General features: G+C 45.6%; 1 protein-coding gene across 1 annotated transcript in view; it reads right to left on the bottom strand.

The window, feature by feature from the left end:
- gabbr2 (gamma-aminobutyric acid (GABA) B receptor, 2) overlaps positions 1 to 25,609 on the bottom strand; it is an 895,535-nt gene that overhangs the window by 101,416 nt on the left and 768,510 nt on the right. The window contains 1 exon segment of the mRNA XM_078200470.1: positions 21,084 to 21,191. Coding sequence (XP_078056596.1) covers positions 21,084 to 21,191 — 108 coding nt within the window.

Here is a 25,609-nt window from a genome sequence, read left to right as displayed (position 1 = left end):
TATGACTCGCCCAATATGGTTGCAGCTGTGCACCTTTAACAAGGGTGAGATACATTTAAGCACTAATTAAGGGGACTCACAGTCAGCCAGGAAGATGACACCACAAAGAGCAGCTCCATGCTTCACGAAGGAAAAGTTGGAATGGCTGCTGGACACTGTAGAGGAAAGGAGGGTCATACCCTGAGATGCTCAAAGGCTCAGGGGTCTGGCATTGGCATAAAGGACTGGCACCCAATGCCAAAACGAATGAACAATTTCCTTTGGGCAGTGAAGGTGAGTGTCCATCTTGTCCGAGCATCAGTGATGTCCGTCACATCTGGAATGTCCATGTCGATCCACTCTGAAAGCCCATGGCCTTCCAGGAGCCGACCCTTTAGCATCATCCTCCAACCTGTCTGGCACCCCCTGTCATAAACCTTGCCTACCGAGGCATGGTCCAAACAGACGCCACCCAATTGCACCCACCCATGATACCATGTGCCCTTCCAGCCATCAGGCTTTCAATCCCCCTCGTGCTCCCCACAGGAGAAGATAGCCCACAATTGCCCGGAGTGGGAGAAGACTGGAGGCAAGGTTCCTGAGCTGCATCTCCTCACTCCCCTCAAGGGGCGTGCACTGGAGATTTTGGGTGAGGCTGGGGATAGAGCTGTGATGGACAGCCAGGTCAGGGTTCACCATGGAAGTGAGGATCCACCAAACCTTCATTCATATGACCTATCTCAATTAAGTTGCAATCGGCCTACATGCTAGTCCCTCGCTTACACTGAACCATGCGTCCTTTGTTGCAGGAAACAACCCTGATGATGCCAGCCCATCAGGAGTTGTGGCTGCGGTTCGCAATGCAATGCCCATCAACAGTTCTAATGAAACCTCCGAGGAAAGCACATAACAATCGACACAGGCATCACCTTCCACCAACGCAGATACGGTAACCTCGGAGGGACATGTCAGTGGTGTGGTTTCTGGGTCACTTTCTAGTGCACACCAGAACCGTTGATGCACATCAGGTGGAGGTGGGAACATCTAAGTGATCGGGCAGGTGGAGGTCCTCCAGAGCCAAGGAAACAGCTGGCTCTCAGCCAGGTGCCAAGCCGCTGGGATAAGTTCTCCCAAAGCTACTGGAGATGCAGAGACAGAGCTGGGTATTGCAGGAGGGGCTGTCAGCAACATTCCTGCAACTGCAAGGCTATTTGGGGGAGTCCCACAGCCTTCAGGCATAGGAGGTGGTGCTGGCCTTGCTTGGCACCCAGACCAACACTGCAAGGTTGGCACCCACCATGGAAAGCATGGGGCAGGAAATGGTTGCTATTGGTGGCAGGGTAGGCATGGCTGAATCACTGAGGACCACATCTGATGGGCATCGTGGGGAGATCACGGAACGTAGTAGTAGGCTACGCAAGATTAAGAAGCTACATGGGTGAAGGCAGACATTGTGGTTAGGGATAGGGTAATATGCACTGTAAATACTCACTAATAAATGTTATTGCACCCCACAGCTGTGACTCCTCTGTCTGTGATTCATCTCCCACAGGGATGTCTGTACCCCAACTGTATGCATAGAGGTTCAGTGTTGTCCTGTGTAAGAGGTGCCCTTTGGCCTACAAGTCTGCAATTCCCACTTTCCTGCACCTGTGCCAGACCCCTAACTGCCATGGTACTCAAAGTGCTCCTCTGAAACACTGTTAGGGTAATGAGATGAGTGGGCCGAACCGCTGATGGGGATCTGAGCAGTCTGAGCTCTGCTACCCCCGTCCTACCCGGCCCCCCAAGCAGCCCCAACAGTGGGCACCATGTAGACCCACAGTGACATCCTGGGGTGGCATCCTCCACACCCACGGACCCTATGACTGGCTCCCGTGGCACCACCCCCCCCAACCTCTGGGACATTGGCCCGCACAATGGTGCCCTCGACCCTTACACAGACATGGGCGCAAGCATCAGTGTGCAGTCAGAGAACAGGTAGGAGTAGACTTTTGTCATATTAGGGCAGCATCACAGTGTATTCTATGGCCAGTTGTCATTACCCTCCTGCCTGGACCAGTAACTTGAGAACACGGCCAACCCAGGCACATCACCCTGGGGTGATGTCAATGAGACCCATAGAGAGGAGTGTGGATAAGGGGTGGGGTAAAGGTTCTTGGGGGTGTGAGCGGGTGGAGATAGGAGCTGGTGGACCCCTCGCCTCCCTTTGAGAGGACCTTGCTGTGATGTGGGCCACCCTTTCTGCCCTGCCCTTCTGGACCCTTCCTGCCGCAAACCAGCCTTCCATCCATTGACTCCGTCTAGACTTCATGCTGCCTCAGAAATGCAGTCAGCATAATCAAGGACCCCACGCACCCATGCTCTCTTCCACCTTCTCCCATCGGGAGAAAGATACAAAGGTTAGGGATCACATAACAACTGACTCAAGAACAGCTTCTTCCTTGCTGCCATCGGACTTTTAAATGGACCTACCTTATATTAAGTTGATCTTTCTCTGCACCCAAGATATGATTGTAACACTATATTCTGCACCCTCTCCTTTCCTTCTCCCCTATGTACTCTACGAATGATATGTTTTGTCTGTATAGAGTGCACGAAACAATACTTTTCACTGTATACGAATATATGGAAAAATAATATATTTAAATCAAATCAAAGTCCTCCACCCTCCGGCTCCTCCTTGGCCTCTTTCTCCACATTCTCCTGGGCTACTGCTTCCTCCTCAGCATGATCTGCCTGGTCCCCCTCCTCCCGCTCCAGGGTGTCTCCCCACTAATGCACCAGGTTGTGGGATGCACAGCAGGCCACGGTGATGCAGGAGACACTCAGGGCAATGTACTGACAGGCCCCACCAGAGTAGTCCAGGCAGCGGAAATGCATCTTCAGGAGCCTGATGCACTGCTCAACAATGGACTGGTGGCAGCATGGGCCTCACTGTAGCGGGTCTCCGCCCCATTACAGGTTTCTGCACCTATGGTAATGGTGCTGAGTGTCGTTTGATTATAATTACACAAGGACCTGGCACAGGTGTCACACTGTCCCCCTACTGAGACGCAGTCTGCGGTGGCGCATGGTGTCTGGCAGCTCATTAAAGAACACGCACGTCTTGTAGACCCTGGGTCTGCATCTACAACATCCGCTGGTCCCCCCTTGGGCCAATGGGCGCTCACAGCAGCCTCCTGTCCTCCTGCTGCAGCCTCTGGCCTGGGCTGGCCTTGCAGTGGCTGGATGTCTTTCTCTTCCTCCTCAGCAGCCATGAGAATCACTGCTAGCTCTATTGGGTCCAATGCAAAATCCATATTTGCCCTTGTGGGGAGGGGTGCCTGGTAAATGGGGTTGGGGGGGGGGGGGGTGAGGAGAGAGAGAGACAGTCTGTAAGGTTATTCATGCTGGACCACCCACTCCCTCCCAGCAATCCATGTCCCCATGGTTCTGCATGCTGCCAACCCGACACCATACCTGGTGCCTTGCGCCACCTCAATGGGGTGTCGGCCGTTGCCACATCCTCACCACAACAGGCATGCGGAGCATAAGGGTGGCTGGGAGGAGGTTCCCAATCATAGATACAGGTGCATCCACCTGGATATCCGGTGCAGTGGTTTCCAGGAATGTTCAGACAGACGGTGGAGAAGCACCCTCGTGATGGGTTGCCGTTGTATTGAGCACTGCAAAGTCCATGATTGAGCGGAGCTGTGTTAACACCTGCCGCGCTTCCTTGATTGGGGCGAGAGCTGCCAGACCTGGTGCTTGTTACTGTAAGTGGGGCTTGGGATGGAATGTCAGCAGAAACCACAGAGCCTGTTCAGCAGATGGATGGCAGAGTTACCAGTGTGACATTAGTGGGATTGCGACTTGACCTCATGTGAAACAACAGGGGTTGTTCAGTGGCCAGTGGGAATTCGCATAAGAGCCCCAAGCCAGCGGCGACCTCCAACCTGACGTTCCCCCAGACTAGCACCCAAAACCCTTGCACCCATGCAAGCCCCCACCCCATTCCACACCATGGCAGCGGCTGAAATCTGCCCCTGCACCCCAGAGGTTGGTGCTCACTAGTACTCATCTCCTCTTTCTCCTTCGCTACTGCTGTACCTGAACCACACTTCTAAACAGCAGTAGTGATTTACGCTAACGTGACGTCTCGCCAGGGAAGTGGAAGCATCTGGGACCGGGGGGGGGGGAAACATGCATGCCGACCTCACTAATGATATTGAAATCCATTCAAATTCACGCTAACAAGCTTGGGTGTGAAGTGGTTCTTGCCAATACAAAGGGGCCTGGAGGATGGCAAACTGTTTGGTGCCGGGCGTGAATCTGAGTTTTAGCATCACACACTATTTTCTGATGCTGATCGACAGCCGTGGCAAGGTGGTAAGATTGCGCCCATCCAGTCAGTCTAATGGGTGAATTTCAATGCATTTTTTCTGTGTCTACCTTCAGGAGAAGAACTATAGAAACCCTGTGAAATGTAAGTTTCCTAAATGGAGGTCGGTCATCAGTGGTGTGCCCCAGGGATCTGTTCTGGGACCCTTGCTGTTTGTTATTTTCATAAATGGCCTGGATGAGGAAGTGGAGGGATGGGTTGGTAAGTTTGCCGACGACACAAAGGTTGGTGGGGTTGTGGATAGCCTGGAGGGATGTCAGAAGTTACAGAGGGACATAGATAGGATGCAAGACTGGGCGGAGAAGTGGCAGATGGACTTCAACCCAGATAACTGTGTAGTAGTCCATTTTGGCAGGTCAAATGGGATGAAGCCGTACAATATTAAGGGAAAGACTCTTAGTACTGTAGAGGATCAGAAGGACCTTGGGGTCCGGGTCCATAGGACTCTAAAATCGGCCCCGCAGGTGGAGGAGGTGGTTAAGGTGGCGTATGGTGTGCTGGCCTTTATCAATCGAGGGATGGAGTTTAGGAGTCTGGGGATAATGATGCACCTATATAAGACCCTCGTCAGACCCCACTTGGAGTTCTGTGCTCAGTTCTGGTCGCCTCATTACAGGAAGGATGTGGAAAAGATTGAAAGGGTGCAGAGGCGATTTACAAGGATGTTGCCTGGATTGAGTGGCATGCCTTATGAGGATAGGCTGAGGGAGCTCGGTCTTTTCTCCTTGGAGAGACGTAGGATGAGAGGAGACCTAATAGAGGTATATAAGATGTTGAGAGGCATAGATCGGGTAGACTCTCAGAGGCTTTTTCCCAGGTTTAAGGTGCTGGGGGGTAGGTACAGGGGAAATGTTAGGGGGAAGTTTTTCACACAGAGGGTGGTGGGCGAGTGGAATCGGCTGCCGTCAGTGGTGGTGGAGGCAAACTCAATAGGGTCTTTTAAGAGACTCCTGGATGAGTACATGGGACTTAATAGGATGGAGGGTTATAGGTAGGCCTAAAGATATGGATATGTTCGGCACAACTTGTGGGGCCGAAGGGCCTGTTTTGTGCTGTAGTTTTTCTATGTTTCTATGTTCTATGTTTCTACTTCCAATTCCTTCTGCTTTCAGCCAGTAGTTGACCAAGGGCAATGGCAAAAGTGATCCATTGTGCCTTGGGATGTTTTTCAATGTTATAGCTGCTACATAAATGTAAGTTATTGCTATTGCAGGAAATAAATGTTTCACAAGGTGAAGTACATGCAGCTGCAAAATATTTGATGTATTGTGTCTGTAAGTGTATTTTGTGTCAAGGCCAGACACAAATTATAATCATCTGGAGAAATTCTTTATGTGCCCCGAAATCAGAAGATGAGCTGAATGATCTTTATGACAATCCTACCTTTTCTGTTGCAACATTAAAACCAGAAAGAAAATTACAGCAAAGGATGATAGAATATAAAATTAAGTCACTGTAGCATCCAGGGAAAGATTGAGGAAGCAGTGTAATTATAATCAAACGACACTCAGCACCGTTACCATAGACACAGCACTCAAAAAGCTGAAAATGTGTTCTCCAGTAAAAATAAACCAAAGGTGGAATCTGAAAGCTCATCACACATTTTACAATTAAGAATTTTTTGGACAGCCTTAAAAATATATTTTTCATTTAAAATCTTTGATAGAGTCACTCATTAAGAAACTAAGCTGCTCTAAAAATATATGCTGCGATTTTCCATTGCTCAGTAAAATGACTGGAGGAAACATTACAGGCTGACCAAACACAGATTGAAATTCTGGCCACATTGTTATTGGTTGTCGACCTAAGTGGATGATGCCAGTTGTTTGCATAAATATTTATCACAACTTTGGTTTAATAGAATACTTTTACTCTGCATGTTTGTTTGAAATAAAACACTAATCAGGTTCAGTGCAGGACTCTCCATGAGATCATGATAATGCAGCTTTGGGATAATGTAATATTAGGATTATGAACCTTTTCCCAGCCCAGGGAAACATGAATGCAAAGAAAGGTGAGCCTATCAAAATCAACAGCAATGTCTAAGAGATGGAGCACAGTAAGAAGTCTCACCACACCAGGTTAAAGTCCAACAGGTTTATTTGGCAGCACAAGCTTTCGGAGCGCTGCTCCTTCATCAGGTGAGTGAGGACTTGTGTTCACAAACAGGGCACATAGAGACACAAACTCCATTTACAAGATAATGGTTGGAATGCGAGTCTTTACAGGTAATCAAGTCTTAAAGGTACAGACAATGTGAGTGGAGAGAGGGTTAAGCACAGGTTAAAGAGATGTGTATTGTCTCCAGCCAGGACAGTTAGTGAGATTTTGCAAACCCAGGCAAGTCGAGAGGGTGACAGATAGTGTGACATGAACCCAAGATACCGGTTGAGGCCATCCTCATGTATGCGGAACTTGGCTACCAGTTTCTGCTCAGCGATTCTGTGTTGTTGTTGTCTTGTGAACACTTAGTGCCGCCTTAGAGAACACTTACCCGAAAATCAGAGGCTGAATGCCCGTGACTGCGGAAGTGTTCCCTGACTGGAAGGGAACACTCCTGCCTGGCGATTGTTGAGCGGTGTTCATTCATCCGTTGTCGTAGCGTCTGCATGGTCTCCCCAATGTACCATGCCTCAGGACATCCTTTCCTGCAGTGTATCAGGTAGACAACATTGGCCGAGTCGCAAGAGTATGTATCGTGCACCTGGTGGATGGTGTTCTCATGTGAGATGATGGCATCCGTGTCGATGATCCAGCCTGTCTTACAGAGGTTGCTATGTCAGGGTTGTGTGGTGTCATGGTCACTGTTCTCCTGAAGGCTGATTAGTTTGCTGCGGACAATGGTCTGTTTGAGGTTGTGCGGTTGTTTGAAGGCAAGAAGTGGAGGTCGTGGGGATGGCCTGTTCGACTTCAACCTGGTGTTGTGAGACTTCCTACTGTGCTTACCCCAGTCCAATGCCAGCATCTCCACATCATATGAGATGGAGGCCAGAGATATAGATATAACCCATGCCAACATTTCTGACACCTACCAGTGGTGGGAAGCGTCAGGTGGCCGCTCACCTGTGGGCCAGTTGAAGTCATTAAGTGGCTAATTAATGGCCACTTGATGTTCTTCTGCCATCCTGGGACTTTACCTGCAGTGGGGGTTGGAAGGGAGACTGTCCAGCCTGTTAGCTTCATTTCAGTACATCCTTGGTGCCACTCTGACAACTGTTCAACCTTTTCAAGGCCTTGAGCGTGCCTTCTGAAAGTGTGGTGCCTAGAATTGGGCACAATTGGGCACTGAGACCAATGACTATTTTATATCAATTTACCACAGCTTCTTTGTTTTTATGCCCCATTCCTCTATTTGGCTTTTTAACAGCCTTCTCAAGATCGCCTGCCTTTTCCAAAGACCGATGTACTTGAACCCGCAGGTCCCTCTTTCCCTGAGCCCTGCAAAATGATATCATTTCATTTATACTGCCTTTTCTCATTTTTACTTCCAAAACGTGTCACTTGACACTTCCCTGCAAGGAATTTAATTTGCCATGTGTCTGACCATTTCATCAATCTGTAGAAACAAACATAATTCAAACAGAAATTTCCTTTAGAATTAGAATCTACTTTCTCAGGTTGTAAATCCTTCAATCAATCAACTGATTTGAATAGTATTCCCTTCTCTTTTTTTGATTCTAACACTACACCCTTCATTCAGTTTTGGATAAAGTTTGTACCCGAAACATTATCCTGTCTTGTCTACACTGCTGACTGATTTGCTATATGTTTCCATCACTTTCCTGTGAGTGATAATAAAAGGGGGTAGGAGTTGACTAGGTGTGAAAGGATTAAGGATTTTAACTCCATGATCAAAATGATCAGATGTTAATATATTCACTGTAGTGTTAATGATGGAATAATTCACAATTTGCCCAAGTGTGAAAAGATTCAGCTTTGATTTGGTTATTAATTACAGATTAGCTGTGTCTGGCAAGTGCATTTCACTCTCGAAAAATGTGAGAGATTAAAAGGCCATCAACATTGCCTTCCTGAAAATTTGTATGAAATTGCTTTTCTTTCCTCAATATATTTTACGTGATGCGACTTCAGATTTTATTCTTAAATTATGCCACTTTTCTTGCATAACTTGTTCCATTTGTCTTCCCTGCCAACAACTTAACAACCTTGGTCGTAAGTTCTGTTTGCTCTAGAGAGGCAGTTGGCAATGGCAAGACAGCATTTACTGTCTATCCCTATCAGCCAAGGACAGTTAAGAGTCTACCTCAGTGTGGGACCAAATCTCAGCCTGACATTTACTTTTCCCCAAAGGATATTAGTAAACCAGCTGTTTATTTACAACCACCTGGTGGCTAAAATGGTGAATTTCTAGTGCTAGACCATTAATTACTAATTTGTTGCTTGGTAGTACAGAACTTGAGTATTGCTGCAAAAAACAGCCGTGCTGTCAAAGCTTTTCATCTTGCATTCCTTGGACAGACCCAATTTTCAAATGGAACAATAATTTACGCATTGGAATAGGAGTGTTGATTAGTTGGCAAGTCAGCTCTGATTAGTCAATTCATTGCCGTGGTGAATGCACCAGGGGATTGTTGCCCTCATGCTCTTGTTTATTCAAAAATGGTGCAATGCCTGGATGTATTTCTTTTGCCTGCAGAGAGCTCAGAACATAATGTCAAACATTAGATGTGATTTACTGAGAAATCCTGAGTGTGCTAAGAATCGCACAAACAGCCGATTTAAGGTTATCATTTGGGTTTACAATATGCTGCACTTATGCTGCACTTATGAGAAGCTATATATATTCATATGTAGAGATCTATCCTTTGCAGGCAAAAGGATTACTGTAGTGATCGGGAGGCAGTAATAAACTGCCTTGTGGACAAATACAGGGGAAGAGAGAGGAAGCATGAAGTAATAGTGAGAAACACCAGTGTACCAAATTAGTGTTACAACCACAATTGACAAGATGTCAACAGAAATATAATAATTTGAAAGAAGAATATAAGTGTGCTGAGGGGAGAGCAGAAAGGGCTGTGAGGAAAGTAGAAGACATAAAAGCTGCATTTAGGAGTTTGCGGAAGGGATCAAATTGTTGGGGCGGCACGGTAACACAGTGGTTAGCACTGCTGCTTCACAGCTCCAGGGACCTGGGTTCGAATCCCGGCTCGGGTCGCTGTCTGTGTGGAGTTTGCACATTCTCCCTGTGTCTGCATGGGTTTCCTCCGGTGCTCCGGTTTCCTCCCACAGTCCAAAGATGTGTGGGCTAGGTTGATTGGCCATTCTAAATTGCCCCTCAGTGTCCTGGGATGCAGAGGTTAGAGGGGTTAGTGGGTAAATATGTAGGGATATGTGGATAGGGCCTGGATGGGATTGTGGTTGGTGCAGACTCGATGGGCCGAATGGCCTCTTTCTGCACTGGAGGATTCTATGATTCTAAATGGGGTAATAGAAATCAGTACTTTCAAGCCCAAATAGAGAAACTGAAATAACGTCTGGGTATGAAATGGGGCAGGAGATGCTTGGGCCCCAGATCATACAGGTGTTGTCTCTTCAGCGATGATGGCTCCTATGAAATAGGAGAAGTCCTCGGTTGAGCAACAAGAACTGGCATGTTTTACAAAATACATAAGAGATGCTCCAGCTCCATATTAATAAACGATTAGCCGGCATGATGAGTGGTGTCCCAAAGTTGGGAAAAGGAGATGACCCCACAATCTTTGCACCGACAGAACAGGTGGTGGACTTAAACACATGGGGAGTCCATGTGTTTCGCCCACATTAGGTGTCAGCAAGATCAGCAACACAGGTGGAAAACCACACGAAAATCAGAAAACACAATTCTCACTGGAAGATTGCATTTTCCAATTTTTCATGCCCCTTGTCAGTTACGCAATGAGGTTCAAATACATTTTAGTATACATACCAAGCCCCGCCTCCACAACATGATCCCCCCTATTGAACATTCATATCTTGCCAGTGTGATGTCATGTCGGTGAGGTTTACAGGGGGTTCTAAAAATCAAAATCAGTTGAGGGGATTTCCCCCCGGGGGCACAAAGGTATGCAGAGTACTTGGTGGGGGCGGGAGAGAGGAGCATGCCCTGGCACTGCCCCTTAGCACAGAGAAGCTTGCAGCCATGGGGGAGTGGGCAGTGATAGAGGGCAAATGCAGGCAATACTTCTGCAGTGGTTGCTGGCCATGCGGGGAGGGGGTGTGGGGGTTAGTGACCCCCGATTATTGTGCCGGGTGCGGAGCAGAGAGCCCATGCTGATTGTTCCAGGTGGTTGGGGGAGAGCCTCTAATACCTCTGTGGTGGGCAGGGTTCAACCTCAGCACTGATCAGGACGCCCTTTAAAGATGGCGCCTCTCAGTTCAGTGCCTGTTACAACCCTATTCGGGAATCAAACTGGCGAACAGGTGGTGAAGAGGATGATCCTCATAAGGCAGAAGGTTGTTTTGAGGTAAAGAAAGCTGCTGAGAGCACCAATGGTTTCATGGTCAGCACTGGATTTTTAATTCCAGACTTTTATTGAATTCAAATTCCACCATCAATTCTGATGGGATTCGAACAGGGGTCCCCAGAGCATTACCCTGGTTGTCTGGCCTGCTAGTCCAATGACAATACCACTGCGCCACTGCATTCCCTTAAGATTAACTGAGGTGGGGAAGTTCCCTTGCAGATAGAGAATCCTCAACTGAATACCATGCTGAGAAATCACAGTAACGCCTTTCTATGTGCAAGTTGAGAAAACTGACTCAGGTCTACCATGTCAAATGGCGATTCAGCTTCTACTTGATCATGTTAAGCTTGGTCTTGTACATTCCTGTGGTTCTGAATGTGGAGACCCCCACCCTAGTATACCATTTGGAGAACACTGGAGTCATGCATGTCAGTACAGTCAACATCAAACTTAACCTTGCATAGGCAGACCAATGGATTCTCTTTATATGGATTTAACACGATAGAGCTATGACGGTGTTAAAAGAATATGTGCATCCTGACCTGCGTATTGAGGTGCAGGGAATATTGTGTAACTAAGAATGAGAAATAATACCATTAGGAGGATATTATCCAGTTAATTTAGTACCTTTTGTTTTAGAATCATCATAGAATCCTACAGTGCAGAAAGAGGCCATTCGGCCCATCGAGTCTGCACCAACCACAATCCCACCCAGGCCCCATCCACATATCCCATCCAGGCCCCATCCACATATCCCTACATATTTACCCACTAACCCCTCTAACCTATGCATCCTGGGACACTAAGGGGCAATTTAGAATGGCCAATCAACCTAGCCCACACATCTTTGGACTGTGGGAGGAAACCGGAGTACCCGGAGGAAACCCACGCAGACACAGGGAGAATGTGCAAACTCCACACAGACAGCGACCCGAGCCGGGGTTCGAACCCAGGTCCCTGGAGCTGTGAAGCAGCAGTGCTAACCACTGTGCTACCGTGCCGCCCAGTTTTATTCCACTTAAATCTGAAAGAGTTCATGAATTAATTAATATCTATCAGCATGATTGTGCTTATATTTTTAATGTTACAGATAACACAAAGACTGATTGGTACAAAAATGTTGCCAAGTTTGATTATGAAAAACCAGCACTCCCAAAACAATTGATTTGGAAGGGATATTGGTCTGTCCAGGAAATACAATTATCAACTTTGGCAGAACACAGAGTTAGCCAGGAATTATATTAACAATGTGATTTCCAAATTGTTTTGGTCTAAAATTTGGAATTGGGGTATGAATGTCCAACATTTATCCCTTTGTACAGATTATTTTCATGTGGTGCTGTTACAATTGGTAATAGTTGTTTACCTACTGATTAGCCTGTCTGGGCAGATGAAGAAGCAAAAGGCCAAGAAGAGGAAAAGATGAAAGGTTCTGGCATATCAGTACATCAGTGTTTGGTGGGATAGTATGAAATTGAAAGGAATGGGATTCCCTCTGGATTTCCACCCGCCCCAACCACACAGTGATTTTACGTTGGGGTGGGCAAGACCTCGGATGGAAAGCTCGCCCTTGCCCTAATTGAGGCCTTTTAGTGGCCAATTATTGTCCACCTAAGGGCCATTTCCCACCCAACTTTAATTATTTGGCAGGTGGAAAGATTAAACTTCCATGGGGGAAGAATGGAGTTAGATCTCGGGTGGGAAGTCGGGCACCACCCACTTAAGGTTTGGTGGCCTCTGAACCTTCTCCATCCGCCTCTCCCCCAGACCCTGATATCCCTCCCTCCACAGAGTATCCCCCCCCCCCCCCCCCCTCATCTCCCCTCACCTCCTTCCAATGCCTTTCCTACTCTACCTGCTCTGTGACCCCTTGAACTTGCCTGGGCCTCTGCTGCCTGGACTTGGTCTCCAAAGTCCTCCTGAGCTTCTACTTCTCTCCATTGCAACGCTGTTGCTGCAGGCACTGGAGAGCTGCCTGCCAATCACTTCAGCTGGAAGCTCTCTGAGGAAGGACTTCCCCCTGAGTGAGGGATTCATTCGAGCTTGAAATGGCTGTGGGGCACTCGGAGTTGATGGGAAACTCTGCAGAGGTGTGAGACCCTGCCATCCAGAATATTTGGACAATGTTGATAAAAGTATCCGTAACTCCAAATATGCCTTGTAAAGGAATAACAGCCAGAGGCACCTTGGGGAATAAAAGAATATTTCTCAAGATTTGCTTAAATTTGCTGTTAAAACGGGGTGGCAATTCTCCGAACATGTCAGCACACACGCCAGGAACTAAAGTCTGCCAATCGAATGGCTAAGCAATATTAGCACAGAACAGTTACCAAGCAACCAAAGTATAAAATCAGTGTAAAAGCCCTGATCAAGACAATGCCATCTGGAACAAAACCAGCAGCAGGAGAATTCTTGCTGGAAGTAGATCGGTCCTAGTCAGATCAGAGTCATCAGCCTGAATTCAATCTAGTCTGACTAACTAGGGGGATAGTTGTATGTTTTCAATCACTGTGTTGTTTTCAAGTTTAAATTTTTGAAAATGAAGCTATGGATTTGTGGTAAAATTGTGTCTGTTGTGTTTATCAATCTCTTGGATGTCAGACACAAAATAACCCTCACATACTTCCTGAAGTGTGGTGACCAAAATTGGATGCAATGCACTGTTTGTGGCTTGTACGGAGCTTTATACAAGTTGAGCATAATTTCTGTGCTTTTATTTTCAATACCTCTATCTATGAAGTTCAAACCCAGAAGGGAAAATCAGTAAAATGGGGAAACAGGAATAGTGTTCTGAACTGCTCTTTCATACTTTAAAATGGAACACCAGTAAAATGGGAAAAAAAGAATGCTGGTCCAAACTGTTCTTAACTTCTTGGAAATCTCATTGGTGGGATTCTCCCAAAAAATTCTAAGTGTTGAATTCACGCAAAAACTGGACTAAATCCCGCTGGTCTTTTTCAGCGGGATTTTCAAAATGAATCTCCCACACTCTGTGCATCACAGAGAGGCCTAGCATGAATCATGCTGAAATTCAGTGGCCGGGACCTATTCCCACTGGAGAGTTTGGCAGCTCGATCGCTGGTCAGCCCCACGATTTCGCATCGCTGGCCCCCCGGCCTGCCTCAATCTCTGCCCAGCCCACCCCCCCACCCTGTCTCTCTCGATCTCCACCCCCCTCCCCCAACCACCAGCAGCCCCGATCCCCCACCCCCGGCAGTCCCGATCTCCATCCCCCTTCCCAAACCACCAGCAACCCCGATTCCGCCCTCCCCCACCGGTCCCGACACTCTGGCAGGCCGACACCCCTTCTGGAAATTTCAGTCCCAAGCCTGCTAATTAGATGCAAATCCTAACTTAAATAAATTATAGAGCTCCACGCCGATTTCTGGCATGGAGCTGATGGCGTTGGAAATCCAGCGCCCAGAGACTTGCGGAGGCCGTGGCGTCCAGCGGGGAGCCCATTAAACGGCGTCCACTCGAGTCTCCTGGCCTGCTGCGCTGCTTTAGCAGTACAGTAGGCTGAGAGAATTGCCCCCCCACCCCCCATGTTTTGCTAACTATTCGCCAAATAGGACTGTGTCATTAAGTCCAAATTGTCTCTTCTTATTCCTTCTGCCAAAGTTCATCACCTCACTCTTCTCTGTATTGAATTCTATCTGACTTTTGTGTGCCCATTTTATTAGCCTTTCTACATCTTGTTGTAGTGAATTGGTATCATCCTCACCGTCAGCCACTCCTCCAAGGTTGGATTCATTTGCAAATTTTGAAATTTTATTTTTATTCCAATAGCTAAGTCATTCCGTCCCCACAACATAATAGCCCAATTTAACAGAATGATTCAGAAATATATAAATGTTAATTTAAAACTAGAGGGACCATTTAAACGTTTAACCTGTTCCGTGCTAATATTCTCTCAATCTTTCTTGGTTACGCATGGCTGAACATGTGGTCAGTGGCAGTACGCATCCCACACCAACACTATTTAAAAAGATCATGAGCTACTTACAGGCTAGTTACTAATTGATTTCTTCTAAATGTTACAATAATCCTCCATGGTTTTGATACTTTCTATAATTATTTGAAATTGCCAAAGTCCACAGGGAGTGGTGGGGGAGCTATTGAAGATCTTAGAAATCATAGAAACCCTACAGTGTAGAAGGAGGCCATTCAGCCCATCGAGTCTGCACCGACCACAATCCCACCACAGGCCCAATCCCCACAACCCCACACATTTACCCTACTAATCCCTCTAACCTACACACCCCAGGTCACTAAGGCAATTTAGCATGGCCAATCGATCTAACCCGCACAGCTTTGGACTTCTTCATTTAAAGTTTCTGCATAAACCAATTGTTTTCAAACATGAATGCACTAGTAGACATCTCTCTTGGATTTCACCATAATTTGTTGATTTATACTAATTGTGTGTATAATTATACTCTGGATTCATTTATGCTCCTATATGCGGGAACATTGGAGTAGTTGTTCCCCTTCCAAATGTGCCAATTAATTGGTAATGGCTACCAAAAAAAGCAGATTATAACTGTGAGCGAGGAGATATATGTTTATAATGTGATTCCTTTAAATAAAAGCTTATGGGTGGGAATTTCCGGCTGCGCATGCCCCAAAACGGAAAAATCCCACCCGAGGTCAACGGATCTTTCCATGCTCTGCCTGTCACTTGCTACGATTCCCGTGGTGGGCGGAATGGGGAAATTCACCCCATAAGTGTGTAAAGACTATACCTCAATTCTATCCTTCACCGCCTGGCTCTCTGAAGTGCAATATGACTGAGAGAATGAACAAAGGCCATGCAGGGTAGGACAAGCTGCTGGAAGAAGATAGAGGAAGATGGGTGGAGGAGGAGAAGGAGAAAGGTGGGAACCAAGTGAGTGATGTTAGTACTTCAGTGGAGATATCCTGACTTAAATCTGCCACCTGCTGCTGCCACAGGTGTAACCATGGAACAGGGCAAGAACAGCATTGCCAATGGCTGTCAATGTGACTATGGTGACAAACACCTGTTATGTTTGATTCCATTCAGAATGAAGCTGGACATTTTTGCAACATTGCAGTGTATGCTGTTCATTGTTAAGAAAATGAGATCAATGGTGCTTGGTATTCAAAGAGAGACTAAAAAGAGATTCCACTTTCTAAATGTCCAGCTGGTGTGTGTGGCCATAGACAAAGAACATTGCAGCTTAATGTCCAGCATCCTGGCAGAATTGAAGATATATCCATTCTGTTGCAGCCTTCTTGCCAGCTGAATTAGGGCTACCATGGCAAAACAGAGGTTGGCTAATAACACTTGTGCACAACTCATCTACACATGTGCAGCATACATACAATAAGTACCATACTACCACACAAAATGTGATGGAGCAGACAACTGATAGGCTGAAAAAAATGCTTCTGCTGCTTAAGCCACTTTGAAGAATCCCTGCAGCGCTCAGTGGGTGTCATGTTTCTGGGTGGTGTGCTGCATGCTGAACAACCTCGTCATCTTGCAACAGAGCCCTTGTCACCAGCTATACACAGATCAGTTCAGGAGCAGAAGGAGGAACTAGAGGGAAGGAAGCAACTTTCTGTCTCTTCTTTCCATCAGGAATTCATTCATGTGATCAATAACCTCATTCTCCATTCTGCAACAGTCTCACACCTTCCCTTCCAACTTTCACAGACAATCATAGGGTCCACTAGGCCACAGTGTAAAATTAAAGGTCAACATGAAAAAATGGTCCTAACCAAATTTTTTTAATGAAATGATATTTGCCATGATTTTGCATCCACGTTTGCTGCAAGCGCAGATGGCAACATGAGTGCAAAATCTTGCGAGATTCGGAAAATGAGAATCTTGCAGACAAGATTTCATTTTCCAATTTTCCCCAGCCCTCGCCGGTGATGTAATGAGGTTCCTGAGCTCCTCTGAACCTGATTTTAATAAATTTTAATATCATGAGTGAACTTCCTTGCCATACTGTTCCCCACATTTGGAATTTATCGGCAAGGTTTACAACTGCTTTTCAAAAATGGGAACCAGGTGACAAGAACCCACCGGGGATGTACAGGTTATTATAGCTCTCAAGGAGAGGGACATGCCTATGCAGTATCCTGGCACTGGTTCTGGCACTGCCTTGTGGCATCCTGGCACTACACTCTGGCACTACTCCCGACACTGCCTCCAAATAACTTGGGAAAAAAACCCCGCAACCTGCATACCAGTTATCTCAGCTCAGCCAACACTCAGTGCAGAGAATGGAAAATCCACTCATTATATTTTATACAAACATCAACTGATTATCCTTGCACATTCTCTTTGTTGCAGTCATCTGTGTGCCTTTGTCTGTCCAAGTGCACCTACACCATACTACTCCATTGGTTTAGCTTAGCTGGTGGAAGGTCACCCTCAAGCACCTATAGGGCCTGACTTTACCAAAACTTTGCGCCCGTTTTCGGGCGTGAAATCGCGGTAAAGTTGGGTGTCGGGCCTATACCGCGATCTGCACCCGATTCCGAGCAGATCACGGCTTTACCGACACCCGATTCTGGCGCGGGTTTGGCACGCGCCCGAATCGGGCAACCCGACTTAATGAACCGCGCGCCCAACTCTACTACCAAATCCCACTTTACCGTCTTCTGGCCCAATCCACGCCCGCGCTGTAACCCACCTGCAGAATAAAAGTCTGAAGTCGCCGCTGCAGCCTCCGAAGAGCGGGGTCAGAGACTGCAACGGCTCTCTGACCCAGGTCATCCTCTGGTCGGGGCGGGAGGGGGGTCGGAGGAGGAGAGGGGGTGTGACGTCTCATCCCCTAGTGGGGGGAGGGGGGGTGGCGGGTGGGTGGGAGGGGATGGGGTGTGAAGTCTCATCCTCTGGGAGGAGGGGGGGGGAGTGGGAGGGGAGGGGGTGTGACGTCTCATCCTCTGGGAGGAGGGGGGGGGAGTGGGAGGGGAGGGGGTGTGACGTCTCATCCTCTGCGGGAAGGGGGTGTGACCGATCATCCCCTGGGTGGGGCTGGAGAGGGGGTGTGATGTCTCATCCACTGGTCGGGGGGGGGTTCCGCTGCGTGTCTGCGGCCGATCCCTCCTGGCACCATCACTGGTTCACTACCAGCCACAGATTACTCTTCCCTGCAGGTGCGAGAGAGCGGGAGAGATGGCTGTGGCTGGTAATGAACCAGTGATGGTGCCAGGAGGGATCGGCCGCAGACAGGCAGTGGAACCCCTCCGACCAGAGGATGAGACGTCACACCCCCTCCCCTCCCACCCCCCTGCCCCCCTCTACCGCGCCCCCCCCCCCCCCCCCCCCCACTCCCCCCCACTCCCCCCACCCCCGACCACAGGATGAACGTCAGAGAGCCGCTCTTTCTGTTTTTTTGCGCACCCGGGCGCGCATGTGCAGTTCAGAGCTCCGATCGGTCCGCCAGCGCTAAGCCCCGCACACAGCGCGGATCGGGCCGGAGCCGGTAAAACGCGTATGGGCGCGCTGGAAAGAGGATTCCAGGCGCGGATCTATTTGACGCCCAGATCCGGCACTTAGACTCAAAATGGTAAAATTCCCCCCAAAGTCTTAGAAGACCCAGCTATGGATGGTACTATCCAGATAGCAGTCTGAGTTGGTCTAGTGACAGGCAATAGAAAGGCACTGAGTGAATAGCTGCTGTCCTCTGAGAAAACAGCAGGCTCAGGGAGCCACTGTCACTGGGAGCCACTGTCACTGCCCTGGGGCAGAACCTCAACAATCGTAGTTATATGTTGGAGGACAGATTGCTAGACTGAGGCAACCTGTAAGGCTTTTGCAAATTAATGCAGCAAATTAAGGCGGCAGCAAGCTGTCCTTCTGTACCAATATTCAGACTTCGAGTGGCTTCTGCTTGTGTTATGGCCATGACATTGGCCACCAAACACTGCATCATAGTTAGGTCAACAAGAATATGAAGAATTGTCAACCACTTCCAGTTAGAAGGGATGGGCTCCAAGCTTTGCGCAAAGCTTTGTGCGTATATGGTGCTGGACTCCTCCATGCTCCTCAACACTGACAACAAACATTCGGGCAGGCTTCCCAATGCACCCAAAGCATTTGTTGTGCAATTTCTTTGTTGTGAATATTCTTCAGTCTTCCTCTGTAGGCTTCCCAATAAAATTACTCATCTGAGCTTTATATAGTTGAAGCCATGTGGAAGTGGGCACCTGCTCTATCCTTGCTGCCTCTCTTTGCTGCAGCCTATTTATGTTCAGTGTTTCACCATGTGCATATCTTGCCTCCTCTAAAGCACACACAGTGACAGTATCTGAGCTGGTGTGTGTGTGTGTGTGTGTGTGTGTGTGTGTGTGTGTGTGTGTGTGTGTGTGGAACCAAATGATGGTGTTATGTCTTCAACATCACTCTCTTTCTTGGTATCCCGCCACTGCCTGTCCAGATTTCACATCATGAGTATCTGGAAGGAAAAATGCATAGGGTCAGGTTGTGGCGGGGAAGGCAGGGGAAAAGTAAGAGGTGCATGCTTAAACCATCTGCAGTTTGTAAATCAGAAGAGATTGTGGATTGAGGGGGAAGGGAGATGCAAGAAGGATTCATATGAGAATACCATCACCTTTGTTGATTTCAGCCTGCTACTGGCCAGACTCAACAATACTGTCCCAATAATAGTCAGCACCATTTCCTCCATAGGGGTTAGAGCATACAGGCGAGCCTGTCCCATGCTAGATTAGATCCTGTTGCCATCCTGCAAGAGAGATGGAATTGTGCCCGTGAGTATCATTCAATCTTTGGGATGTAGCTGTCCTGGCAGTGTGTGCAAGCTGCAAAATGATACTGTGAGCCCAGGTGGCAGAGGCAGATGAAGCAAAGGGATAGTAGATATCATCCTGATTGATTGAGATTGCTGGTAGGTGAGTGATGGGGGTCTGGTGAACTGTGAGGCTGATGGTGCAGTTGGTAGGAAATGGCAGCTGAAGGTTCATTCATTAACCTTTCCCACTTGCATGAGATAATTAAACTTCTTGTCACACTGCATCCACATTCCTGGGGTTTGATGCTTGCCATTGATCATCATTGCTAGTTGCTCTTTCTGCTACTTGAATGTGTGTTTGGGTCTTCTCCTGGTTCCAGCAGATACAAATATCTCTCCCACTTTCCACTTCCTACACAGCCTTCAGCATGCAGCAATCATCTACATGTACATTGGCATGCTGCCTATGTTACCATGAACGGGTGAAGGCTGATCTCACAACTTGATCTGCACACCTGGTTATCCCGTTTAGCTCACAAAGAAAGGGTTGGTAGGGCAGAGTTAGGAATTAAGGCACAGGTTATAGTAGGGTTCAGGAATGACTGCTAGGAATGACTAGAAATGTCTGCCCTTTAGTACCTGGAGTGATGTGTCAAGACTGATGAGGGGCAGAGTTGGTAACACAGTAAGATACTAAGATACAGAGGGAAACACAAACAGTTTCAAAGAACTGACCAGGAAGTATGAACAGGTCATATCATTTTTCTTAGAATGAGCCATTGAGGAAGAACAACTGAGCTTGTCTGGTTGACGGAGTATAAATTGAAGTAAAGAGGTGGGGAAAAAAGGAATGGAATTAATGTTTAATATTGAATTAGCATTGTAAAACTAACTTACTGACCTGGGAAACAAGATAAATCATTTAAACAAGTAAAATAGTGGGGAACCTGTGCCACAGTTCCTGCATTGGTGGAAGGATTGTCAAGCAATATAGTATTACCCGTTAACAACAGCAGAAATGGTCATTACTGCTATGGACATCGCCTCTTGGGTGTTATCAGGTGTGACAAATAACAGATAGCCCTCATACCTGTGTGCATCATGACTGTGATAAATAGACATATGCTGTTATTGTGAATGCATGTGCATATGCACACACACGTTGCAGTATACAAAAGTATACAAAACTAAAAAGAAACCATTGTTGTATTTTTTTAATGTGCAGGGAAACATCTCCAGCAACAGAATATATCTTCTAGTTGACTTCAGGACAGTCAAATAAAGTATTAAAAAAAGAGTCTGTCTAATCTCTAGTTGATTTACGAGTGTGTACAGTGACAGCAATTTCACCTTGTTACTCTAAAGGGACGGACCAAGGTTCACACAATTGCATAACAACATATTATGCATGACACAATGCTAAGTACTTTATGAAACAACATATTATCTGATCTATTGTGAGTAGCACCACAGAAAATCGTTTGGAATATTATTAAAGATTGAGTTGAATTGAGAGTATTTCCCTACCTTTTTCTTCATTTTCACATTTTTAAATATGGCGTGAACTCTCCATGTTTTTGCAAACATGGCTCCAAATGCAGTGGTGTAGCCGACTGTAAGGATCCAGGTTCTAACCTGAATGACAAGAAAAAGATGAATGAGGATAAAGAATAAAAATATCCTTTAACTGCTCCTTCCCACCACCCTCACCAAATAGCTAACGCTTATTATAGAACATTATCTACTCTTAACTATCTATGTGAACTATTGTTAGTTCAACTATGTTGAACTAACAATAGTTCACATAAATCATTAACTATGTTAACTATTGAATGAATTATTTCACTCAATTAAAATATATACACTCAGAAAATCTATTATAACCTTCACTCAAAATTAAAAACTTGCCTCATTCTTTCTGGATGTTACTGACCAAATTTTACACAGGAATCAACAGTGATTCAACTGTTTTTATCTTTTAAGTGTATTGCTATTTTACCTTCCACTCATCTTTTAATGTGAATTAAGAAATACGGTTTTGCCCTAATGATTCATCTTTACAATTGTTGTGTGTTAGGAATTCTTAGCAAATGATATTCTTTATAACGCAGGCTAAAGACAATGACCTAAATTTACAGCAGGGAATATGATCATGTTAAATTGCAAGCTCCAATGCGTTAACAGAGGTATTAACCTTCTAAGAATAAACAATTAAATAAATGCCTTCACTGTCATTGAGGAGAGCAATGCTTGCATATTAGTATCTCATGAGCTCAGAAGCATTATTTTCTCTTTTTTTAAAAAACAAAGTATTCATCATGTTTGTGAGAAGCATTTTGTGAACGCTGTGGATAAAGGTAACTTTTCTACAACTTTTCTATAATTGGCATAGTCCTTTGATACAACAGAACTGCTTCAACTAAATATTATTGATTTGATCTGATATTGCATTAAAGCAATGAAGTAAATTCTCAAAAAACACACCAGAATGAATAGAAAATTTTAAAAAACCCACAAAATTAATTGGACCCCAAAATGAGAGGGATATTCTGAAAAGAGCTGCTTAACAATTTAACATAAAATGGTTATTGCCATCAGATGAATCTTGTGAACAGACTGCACAAAAAAAACATAATTGAGAAGATCTTCACAGCAATCAGCCCCTGTAATGGAACACTGGTGGAAATTGTACAGTATGAAAAATGTTGCCATTGAATCAAAGAATATTTCAGAAGTGTGAAGCACGTTTTCCAAGTAAAGAATATGGCCTTGTTACGTCTCCATAGTTCTATGAATAGTTGCATTGCATGGTGTGATACTGAGTCACAGAGACCAGAAAAATCAAATTCTTGATAGGCTCTGGATTAGCTGATTTCTGTTTGAGCAGTGGCAGGGACATCACAAAAAAGTGGTGCACACCTCCCCCCCCCTCCCCTTGTACCATAAATACCAGAGCCTAGGCTCACACATGAAGAAGAATAGCCAACTGGGAGAGGAGGCTGAAGACTAGTGATCCCTCTGGAACCAAAGGCCAATATTGGTCAGTGTCTTCCAGAGGAGAGCATAAGGGGAAAGAATAGGGGTGATGATTAGCTCAATAAACATGAAATAAGAAAACAAATACAGCATTTTAATCTTCAGATATGAAGATCCACTTGTTAAAGCAAAATTAATCTATGCTTTGCAGATGACACAGAATACTGAGGATTTGTGCTCCAAACCAAGCTGAGCTCCTGGCCAAGCTGTTCCAGTACTGTTACAAGATCGGCATCTATCCAATAAAGTGGAAAGTTGCCCAGGTATGTCATACCCACCTAAAGTGGAACAAATCCAATCTGGCCAATTGCTGCCTCATCAGTCTCCCCTCGATCATCAGCAAAGTGATGGAAGGTATTGCTATCAAGTATCCCTTACACAACAATAATGTGCTCACTGATCCAATTTTGGGTTCCGCCAAGCTAGTCAGTTCCTGACCTCATTGCAGCCTTGGTCCAAACATGGACAAAGGAGCTGAATTTAAGAGGTGAGGTGAGACTGACTGCCCCTGACATCATGGCAACATTTGATTAAGTGTGGCCTCAAGGAGCTCTGGCAAATTTAAAATCAATGGTAATCAGGGAAGAATTCTGCACAGGTTGGAGCCATAGCTAGTCAGATGATTGTGGTTGTTGGAAGCCAATCATCTCAGTCCCTGGACACTGTTGCAGGAGCTACTCATGGTTGAGGCCTATGCCCAACCATCATCATGCCACACACAACTGTCAGACAATAACCATCTCCCCTCGACAGGTCAATGATATTACCATTGCTGAATCCCCTACTATCAACATCGCAGGAGTTAGCATTGACCAGAAATTGAACTGGGACAGCCATATAAATACAACACAATACAATGCTACAATACAATACAGAACGCGTTCTCCAAGGCGGCCTTCACGACACACGACAGCGCAGAGTCGCTGAGCAGAAACTGATAGCCAAGTTCCGCACACCTGAGGACGGCCTAAACCGGGATGTTAGATTTATGTCACATTATCAGTAACCCCCACAGCTTGCCTCCTGGACTTGCGGGCTATCCTGTCTGGAGACAATACACATCACTTTAACCTGTGCTTAATGCTCCCTCCACCCACGTTGTCTGTATCTTTAAGATCTGGTTGGTTGTAGGGATTCGCATTCTAATCAGTATTCTGTAACTTGATTTTGTGTCTCTGTGCCTTGTTTGAGAGCACATTTCCACTCCATCTGACGAAGGAGCAGCACTCCGCAAGCTAATGGTATTTGCTACCAAATAAACCTGTTGGACTTTAACCTGGTGTTGTTAAAACTCTTACTGTGTTCACCCCAGTCCAACGCCGGCATCTCCACATCATAACTAACAATAAACAGAGAGTTGTGATAAACAGGTCATTTTCACGGAGGAAAACTGTACCTAGTGGGGTGTCACAGGGATCAGTGCTGGGGCCCCAAGTAATTCATTCTTCTTCCCCTTCTTCATTTCTCTGTCCAAAGGCTGATCTGACCCACGGCACCATGATATCCATCACAGGTAGGACAAGGAGGCAGTTCCTGAATCCACCCCAGCAGGAAAAGGGATAGAACCCCATGCTGTTGGCATCAATATGATCAATACCAACCATCCAGCCAAATGGCTCCCCAACGAGTCTGAGTTGCGAAGGCAATGTGTACTTTCACATATATGTTATACTCTGGAAAGACGAATAATGGTGGTGGAGGCTCCAATTTTCTTTCCATCACATGGTTGAACAGCAAATCATTCCAGCTAAATTTGTAACCCACGGGTCACGAGTTGAAGTCCTGGAAGTGCGTTTGATTGCACTGCATTTGCTTTTAATGTAAGGCTGTAATTTAGCTTGGGGGAATACCTGTGCGTTCATTCCACAAAATAAATTTTACATGTGTTTAACTTAGCTTTGGAGAGGGCTTTCATGTGCAATTAATTAATTACACAAATTGCTTTTAATCAGTAAAAATTATGGTTTGATACAGTCAAAATTCTACAAAATTAATAGTTACATTTTTAACAAGGTCATTAAGGTCAGGGTGTGAAAATAAGTTTCCCACTAAGGCTAAAGGTTTCATCTCCCCTGTGAGTGGAGTATTATAACCAAAATAACTTTGATTTTTTTACACTGGTATCCTTAGTATAAGTAATGGAAGCAGATGGTATCTAAAGTTAAATAAACTTCGGTAGATCATTCTGTTTTTTTCAGATTTCATAATTATTCTGCCTCTCACCCATCTTCATAACTTCTTTATTATTCATTTTTTGATACTGAGGTTTTATTTTATCTTTTGCATGAAGATTGTTATTTTGTCAATGTTAAGATTACATCTCACACTGTTATATCCAAAATACATTTAATTATAGGTTTTATTAACCAGGTAATATCTGTGAAAAAGGACTATGATAAACTAGAGTGATGGACAAATGGGTTATTTATCAACTTGAATATTATTACAAAAACTAAACCCTCAACACTGTTAAGCTCGGTGACTCACAATAATAGAATGCCATGTTAAATTGTTCTCAAATTTAAACTTGGTCAAGTCCAACAGGGACAAATTCAGCATGCATAGTTTTTACCTCATTATAAAAAAGGCCACGAACCTCCAAAATCAAGTGGACATAAAATCTACATGAGAAATAAATTCAGGTACGTAAATTTTCTAGTCCTGCCTGTGCAGGAATCGTCGCGGGTGGGATATAAAATTTGACGGACCATTTAAAAATCGATTAACCTCGGGTGGGAATTTCCAGTTTTGGGGCGGGTGCGACCGGAAATTCCCGCCCAATATCTCACTTCATATTGAAATGAAAAGTAATTGTTTGATTAGTCACAAAATGCAACTGATTCAGCTGGCAATAAAAAGTGGCATCCTAATTATAAACTCTTTCTTTTCCAACTCCGGTTTATTGTCAATTAATGCAGTTTATGTTAGTTCTATTTTGGGTTTGTCCCAATAAAAACTTAATAATACCAAAAATTGTTTCCTTAGTTCTGAAATAATTCCAAGAGGACCTGCAAAAG

The sequence above is a fragment of the Mustelus asterias genome, chromosome 2, assembly GCF_964213995.1.
Source record: "Mustelus asterias chromosome 2, sMusAst1.hap1.1, whole genome shotgun sequence".
Taxonomy (NCBI): domain Eukaryota; kingdom Metazoa; phylum Chordata; class Chondrichthyes; order Carcharhiniformes; family Triakidae; genus Mustelus; species Mustelus asterias.
Note: the sequence above shows the minus strand (reverse complement) of the source record. Positions and strands in the feature narration are given on the sequence as shown.